This window comes from Carex rostrata, chromosome 1 (genome assembly GCF_964058835.1).
Source record: "Carex rostrata chromosome 1, lpCarRost1.2, whole genome shotgun sequence".
Taxonomy (NCBI): Eukaryota; Viridiplantae; Streptophyta; class Magnoliopsida; order Poales; family Cyperaceae; genus Carex; species Carex rostrata.
In genome coordinates, this window is record NC_135918.1 from 16570670 (window position 1) to 16578976 (window position 8307).

At 31.2% G+C, this 8307-nt stretch overlaps 1 protein-coding gene across 3 annotated transcripts; it reads right to left on the bottom strand.

The window, feature by feature from the left end:
- On the bottom strand, window positions 1–4527 carry LOC144561231 (LEAF RUST 10 DISEASE-RESISTANCE LOCUS RECEPTOR-LIKE PROTEIN KINASE-like 1.1). 3 transcript variants are annotated; one of them, XM_078310325.1, is made up of 4 exons: window positions 3733–4527; window positions 2416–2448; window positions 1441–1701; window positions 1–1150 (listed from the first exon to the last, which is right to left on the bottom strand). In XM_078310325.1, exons 1-4 carry the CDS (start codon window positions 4385–4387, stop codon window positions 219–221), a joined length of 1881 nt encoding a protein of 626 aa, XP_078166451.1. In that variant the 5' UTR covers window positions 4388–4527; the 3' UTR covers window positions 1–218. The 3 variants fall into 3 exon arrangements, with proteins under 3 accessions (XP_078166451.1, XP_078166454.1, XP_078166453.1); XM_078310328.1 differs by lacking the exon at window positions 3733–4527 and adding an exon at window positions 3125–3194; XM_078310327.1 differs by lacking the exon at window positions 2416–2448.
- Window positions 4528–8307: the final 3780 nt, after the last annotated feature.

Genomic DNA, 8307 nt, shown 5'->3' on the forward strand with positions numbered 1-8307 from the left:
TCAACTAACGAAATTAAAAGACACCAAAAATAGGGAAGTGTATTGGAAAGCAAATGTTCAAAACATGTTTCTAAAAAAATGAAAAACAGAAGTGATTACACAGTAGAGATATAGTTCAATGCCTACATCAAGGTATTCATAATTTATTTTCCTTGCATACTTTTTCTATGTTTATGTACATCCCCCTAGTGGTAATTGAACAGCAAAATGTTAGTACCTTAACCACTAGTATTAGTTGTTGTAGAGCTGTTCTTCCAACTATCAGTCATATTATCAGAAGAAATATTTGTTTCACACTTCAACAGATAAATTTCTTCCTGTATCATATTTTCTTTAACCATTTTATCTTTATTATAGTCACCTTTTTCTATCACTCTCAGTGTCTCCAAAACCTCCTTTATAGATGGTCTCATTTCCCTATCAGGTTGCAAGCATCGAAATGACAGCTCAGCAACCGATGAAACCATGCACCGCACCTCCCAATTTGAACTAAACCCGAGAGCTGGGTCCAACAAATCTTCCAACTGACACCTCTGTATTTTGTTTAATGTCATATTAGCAAGGTTGATCTCATCTTTGCTCCTACTCATATCTACAGCCTGTTTTGATGAAATCAACTCCATCAAAACAACCCCAAAACTATACACGTCGCTCTTGTCAGTAAGATGATAGCACTGGTGGTACACCGGGTCGACATACCCAGGCGTACCCTGAGGAACCGTCGAAACATGAGTCACATCCAATGGGAACAAACGCGACAAACCAAAATCGCCAACCTTGACATGGAAACCATCATCTAGTAATATATTTTTCGTCTTGACATCTCGATGAATTATCGGGGGCTCAACTGCATGTAAATATGCAAGAGCATTCGCTGTCTCGATAGCAATTGACAGGCGAATTGGCCAAGTTAATGCATTCTCACTAGAGCGGGGCCCGTGGAGGTGATCATAAACAGTCCCATTGGAGACAAACTCGTAGACAAGAAGCAGATTTCGATTGGAGCTTGCAGTGCTGCCATAGAGGGTAACGAGATTTGGGTGGTGGAGACCGGATAGAATTTTGACTTCGTTCATAAATTGCCTGGTGCTTTTGTAGCTGTTCTTGTAAAGGCGCTTTACTGCGACTGTGCGACCGTCTTTTAGTTTCCCTAAATAATTTTCCATTGTTAATTGTTAGTCACTGATTAACAACCTCATTAATATCCATTTTTTGTAAAATATTATAAGTGGTCCAATAGAAATCAAGGCCCTAAAAACAGAGATATTTTTCTCCAAAATAATAAAAAAAATCAAAAAGTTGAGAAAGCATTTTGAAAAAGAAAAACTAATGAATGAGATCAACGTTGAATAAAAAAGCCAAAACATTCACCATACATTTTTTTGAATAGGTTATATAAAACATTACCTTATATTATTACAAGTCATAGTATTTAATTACCTTTATATACAATGCCAAAACCTCCATCACCGAGCTCTTTTGATTTACTAAACCCTTCAGTTGCCTCCCGAAGTTCCTCGTAAGAGAAAATTTGAGTGTATTCAGACCCAACTATCTCCGGCTCATGAAAGTATTGATCAGAAACTTCTCTTTCTACAAGAAGCTTTGACGATGATGAGATCAATCTCGGTTTCTTGCATTTGTAGAAGAAAAGTAACAAGCCACCAAATGCAAGCACAAATGCGAATCCCACAACGCATCCTGAAGGGTAATAAAATCAAAGTGAGAATCATATCAAAGTGTAATAAAATGTTTAAAATTTGAACATTCTGTAAGCTAGATGAACTTGACTTTCCAAAGTAGGTTTATCGAAGTTTCCAACGCAACCATGCTAAAGTTTCTTTATCCAAATTGAGAATCTCAAAGTATTAATTTATTTGCATCCAAAAGAGTTAAAGGTACTAACATAAAAGCTGCAAAACATAAGGATCGAATTGAAAAGTTCATACCTTCATGGAAAAAATGGTAAAGACAAACTCATATATTGCACTCTATCTTTCAAATCCTTTTTCTCTGTTTTCAAAGTCCAAATAGTCAATCCGAACCGTTAGATGCGATCTATATATTAAGATGTACTTGGAGACCAAAATTTACATTTTTTAGAATTTGTTTACTATTTATTAAGCCACTTTGAAAATCGCTGATCCAATGGTCCATAAAATGTAAAATCAGCAATTTTCAAAGTGGCTTAATAAATAGTAAAAAAATTCTAAAAAATATAAAATTTGGTCTCCAAGCATATCTTAATATATAGATCGCATATAACGGTTCGGATTGACTATTTCGAGTTTGAAAACGGAGAAAAAAAGATTTGAAAAATAGAGTGCATTTGGGTGCACAAAAATTTAGGTGCATTTGAACCCTCCTCCTCATATATTTAGTTTTGTCTAAAACTAAAAGAGAAGTGATACTTGCCTATTATGATTATTCTCCATGGAGAATGCTTCACTGCCATATGGATAAAGAAAGAAATGTCACAAATGGATCTTCAATTTAAATAGACTTCATACTTTCTTTTCAGTGAACTGAAAAGGTGAATATAATTTGCAAGTACAATAACTAAAATTAATTAAAATACAGTTTAGTAGCAAAGAAGGAAAAATAAAATAACTCAATAACATGTATGACCCATTGGATTTTTTTTTTTTAAACTTTAAACAGTCATAACTTTGGCTAGAAAAATTGAATTTGCACGTACGACTCCAATTTGGAAAGGGGGGACAAGACTATCGGGACCTTGCGGACAAAATGATCCCCAGGCACCCAACGAAATCAAAATTGCAAAAAGATGTTGTTTAGTGCCTCAAAAATTCAGTTTATGTTTTCTATCAACGGTAGACATACAACGACCAATATTAGTTTTTTTCAAAAGCCTAAGAGATTATTCAAGAATTACTCATATAATTATTTTAAAATATATTTACTATTTATTGTGTGTGTCTGCTATTTTTTTAATGGATTACGGTTTCATTTATTATTCAAAGATCATTAAAATTATCTATGATTATTCAATATATGTCGTTTACATGATAATTATTATTATTATTTTCAAAATTCAAAAGAGATGTGTCAAGAATTACGTATTGAAGTTCAAAGTCATTTATTATTATTTTTCAAAACTCACCAACAGATTCCAACCCAATCGATTGCCTCTCTAACCTCCCCAACGTGTTGCTCATCACAATCATCCGCTTCCTTTCCTCCCAGACAATAAAAAAACTCAAACTAATTATTATCTACGATTCTAAAATACATGATATTGTGGGCTACGGTTCTAAAATACAAGATATTGTGAGTTTTTAAAAACATGATATAGAGTTCATAAAAAACCAAAAAAACATGATATTGTGAGGTTCTGGTGATTTTGAGAGGAGGAGAGAGAAACAGAGTTTTTATAGTGCAAAAAAAAAAAATCTCAAACCCCAATATTTTGTTCCAGTTTGGGTATTTTTAATAAAAATTCAAAAACTTAGTTATTTGTGATAAAATATATTAAATATTGGATATTAATAAAAATGTCGGGGAAAAAGATAACCATCCTTTTCAAAATGTATGAGAAAACTTGAAATTTTCACATGAAAATTAAGTCCAGGAAATTTGAAATAAAAATTAGGGAAAAAACTGGAATTGTATTTGTACAACTATTTAAAAAAAAATGTAGTTATCCAAAATTTACAAAGAGATTTCAGGAAATTTAAAAGAATAAATTGATAAAATATGCAAGCTACTAACCTTTAACCTCTGTCGAGTATGCAAAGCAACCGGATCGTGCAACAAATTCACCTGAGTAAGTAGCTGATAGTAGAGAAAGCTCTGCACTGTCATTTTTGAATGAGAAAATGTACTCAAAAGATCGGTCAAGGAAACTATTAGATCTCGAACAATTCCGCTGAGATATATCTTTATCAAGAGACGGCGAGTAGCTAAGATTGTAATCCTTTCCAAATATGTTGGGTGGTGATTCTATCTGATTAGAATATTTGTCACATCTCACAGAAGAAAGGCTACTATTCAATGAAGTATACATCTCATTGTTAAATTTGACAGGATCACTATAAAAATCAAAATAGAGATTACCACAGCCAGAATTTTTTAAAGAACTATTAAGATAAAAATCTTGAATCCTAATAGTGTTGGGGTTATATGAGATGCTTTCCAATTGTAACACCACAAGTTGCCATGAGAGAACTGAGATATTATTGGCACAGTAAACATTTAAATAACGCAGACAACTAGGATCCTTCGTAGCATCTGATGGAAGGTAGAACGGAGGCTTAATTTGAATAGAAGGGTCACATGGAAGTGTAGTTGTACATGAGTTGGCCAAAAAGGGAAAGATACAGATGAAAAAAAGACAAGCCAGTACTGAAACAGCCATTAGGCCCATTAAAGATTGAACTAACTGAGATATTAAGTTATAGCAATTTCTAAACTTTGGAGTAGACAAAAGGATATAGACATGCTATTCTTGCAACCTCTTGTATAATTTAGTCTGGTTTTCTGGTGAAAATTCCATGTTATTTGTAAACATAATTATTCTTTGGGCTTAAAAGATATATAGTTGGATCACCTAAGTCCAGGTCTTCTCTTGTTATCATGTACAAAAGTCTTTCTTTAGTCTTTAGTCTTTAGTCTTTAGTCTTTAGTCTTTAGTCTTTAGTCTTTAGTCTTTAGTCTTTTGTCTTTATCATAATTATTCTAAACTTCATATCACCTTCTACCATTGACTGTGAAGTAAATTCAAAAATATAACCAGAGAATAAACCCATATGACAGTTCAGATTGAAATTGGCAGTTAAAATACACCAGAGAATTCTTGACTTTGACTTAGTTAACTTAGTCAAAGTCTTCTCTTGTCATTATCTGAAAGTGACAACCTCATTTATTTTCCAAGGATTAGTTTTCTTCCAATACAATTACTTAATATCTAAATATATGGGCTTAATACAAATCTAAAAATATTTGAATTTGGAAACATAAAAGACTTCTTTTGTAAAAAGAGATATCCACATATAATGAGGCAACAAATTAATAAGGACGTCTTAACAGTAATTTTCACAAGTCCTAATAGTGTTATTTTCAATTCTTAATAATTATTCCTAGAAATAATTTCACTTATAATTTGAAAAAAAAAATGTCTAATTTAAAATAACTTTTTTTTCTGAATTTATTTATTTATTTTATATCAACCGAACTTGACATGTATACATTTAGAAAAAATATATATAAACATTTTCAAATAGCTAGACATGCTGAAAAATAAATATTGGGACGATATGAACAGTAGAGTCGGGAAAAAAAAAATGACAGTGTGTGTTGTTGAGATGTGGTGTCAGGGAATTATGTTTTTTTATTTTCTTTTTATTTATTTTTTGCCGTCTTTGTATTGAACAACAATTTATATTATGATTTTTTTTAATGTAAATTGCCTCTTTTTTCACCCAATTTTGAGGAAAATTACTTATTACCGACAGTTTTTATGTTCGGACTATTTTAAGTAATGTCAGATTGAAGGTTATTTATTTAATATTGGCATAACTGTGTGATTTTAACATTGAGTATTCATCGAATCATCAGATTTTGAATTGACGGTTATGATTATCAGATATTATGCAATGTCGTTAAATAAAAGTGCCGCAAGCCGGTTCCGTTACAATCTTGGCCATTAAATTCACGTACCGGTTAAGTAGTAATAAAGAACTGGATAGTAGAAAAATGAAGACACAATTAAGACAAAACCAAATAAACTTTTATATTCCAAATCAATGCTGCCTCCACAGAGGTTTTGGATACATATTTAAAGTGAAAACAATAAATGCTCTCCTTGAAAATAGAAAAAATGATATTAATTCTAGTTTTAGTTTTTCAACGAAATCTTTAACTCTCTAATTAAGTCATTCAATTTCCCGTCCAGTCAAAGTTTAACCAAGATGTTTAATGATTTCAGTCTCCCGTGCAGTAAAGGCAATAAAATTGTTTAATTATATATTTAAAGACCGTCCCATGACATTTAATTTATGCGGATCAGATTTCAAGTTGTACATACAACTTCTTGATCGGTATAGATCTGGTGTAGCAATCGTTTACGTTTGAATCTAAATCGGACATTTTTTCGATACGCACCACGTCAAAAAGTCAACAATTCAGTGACCAAACATGATGTGTTTCGAATTTGGTCACGATACGTATTTACATCCCTGTTCATATCACGTAACTTATGGGTATATTTTATATGAGAAGGGTTTAAATGCCTTCAATTTTTGTGTCTCCACTATACTTCTATTTTTAAAATATTAATAACTCAAAATTTAAAATATAAACGTCAAAAAAAAAAAACCGTTGGATGTAATCTATATGATTAATTTTGAGGCACAAAAATGGAGGCATTTAAATCCTCCTCATTTTATATTGTTAAAATAGGTTATGATTGCTAATTCTATAGTTTGGATGATAATTACCGATTATTAACAATAAACATATAATTAACTTGCATGGCTACAAAATCATGTTTAGTCTAGGCGTTTAGGATGATCATATACACTCTTTATTATGAACAGATACAAATAACATGATATATGAGCTCATAAAAACATGAGCAAACAATTTTATGTATGAAATTATTCTCTTTCTCACATTTTCAGTTAGCACATATAGTACCATATTGTTTCTTTTGCAAAACAATATACTTGTTATTTTTCTTGATTATGCTAATTAAAATCTGTTTGAGATCTTGGAGGAAATTAATGGAAAACAACATATATATATATGGAGATGTCCAGTTCCAAAAATTAGAAACAAAAATGTAAAGGGACCTCAACTAGAGATGTCCAGTTCCGCATTTTTAACATCTCATCATCTCTGATCAGCACTATTTTTGAAGCAAATCGAAGAGTTAGAAACGTGAATTAAAACATATGGTTTAATTCATGAAGTAGCGTAGCATTACTCTATATATATATATATATATATATAGAGAGAGAGAGAGAGAGAGAGAGGGAGAGAGAGAGAGAGTACAGCTAACGCGCTTTCTCTAGTATATTAACAATATTCTTCCGGTCTCTAAAATCTATCGAATCGGCTTCAAATGACAAATCTAAACCATTCAAACCAATGTCCTTAACAAGAGCTTCGTTTCCATATAAAAAAATTTAAGTTTTGAATTTATTTACTATCAATTCAAGCGGTCAAAAAAATGACCAAAATAGTGCATTAAAATGCGCATAAAATTCTTCATCTTTTGACCGGTTGACTTGATAGTAAATAAATTCGAAACTTAAATTTTTTTTATATGGAAACGAAGCTCTAGTTAAGGACATTGGTTTGAACGGTTTAGATTTGTCATTTGAAGCCGATTCGATAGATTTTAGAGACCGGATGCATATTGTTGATATACTAGAGGAAGCGCGTTAGCCGTACTCTATATATATATATATATATATATTATTTAGACTATATGGAATTTGAATTATATAATTAGTTGAGAACCTTTATAGCAATACTATAGAATTAAACCATATCAACCATATATCTTTCTTTAAAATTTTGCTTTCAGTCTTTGTTTAGTTTGACACACTTGGCCAATTTGGTATTCATTAAGTCATTAGAGATAAAACATAATTTTCAGATTAAACTGGGACAATATTGTCATTACTTGACTATGAAGTCCTATACCCACAAAAATGTCCTTGATCTTTTAATTACAAATTTTATATAAACCAAATCAACTGGTTTCATAACAGCTTACCTTCATTTCTACTCAATTGTATTGCCAAACTCAATCAAATGGATTCTTTGTGTTCATGGATTTATATGTTGTAAATGAGTTAAAACATAATTATAATTAGAGAAGGGTTAAAATGCATCATTGGTTTTGTACCCCAACCATACCTCTCGTCTCTATCTCTGTTTACAAAGTTCAAACAGTCAATCTGAACCATTCATCTTGTTCTACATATTAAAATGTTCTTAGAGACCAAATTTTATATTTTTTGGAATTTGTTTACTATTTTTTTAGATAGGTAAAAAATCACTATTTTTGGATGGTCCAGATGCAGTGATTTTGTACCTATCTAAAACAATAGTAAAAAAATTTCAAAAAGTATAAAATTTGGTCTCTAAGCACATTTTAATATGTAGAACACAATGAACTGTTCAGATCGACTGTTTGAACTTTGTAAATGGAGATAAAGACGTGGAGTATAGTTGAGACACAAAACCAATGATGTATTTTAACCCTACTCTTATAATTATAACTTTAGAGATTTTTTTTTTTTTTTGTAAAAAAAGATGAGGAGTTAAATACTATTT

What these genes read in the sequence shown, in the direction of transcription:
- LOC144561231 (XM_078310325.1), bottom strand. Translation starts at nt 4,387, where the DNA reads ATGGGCCTAATGGCTGTTTCAGTACTGGCTTGTCTTTTTTTCATCTGT. An exon ending in ATACTCGACAGAGGTTAAAG is followed by an intron (nt 2,449 to 3,732) that starts GTTAGTAGCTTG and finishes TCCATATGGCAG; the next exon opens with TGAAGCATTCTCCATGGAGA. An exon ending in ATGGAGAATAATCATAATAG is followed by an intron (nt 1,702 to 2,415) that starts GCAAGTATCACT and finishes ATTACCCTTCAG; the next exon opens with GATGCGTTGTGGGATTCGCA.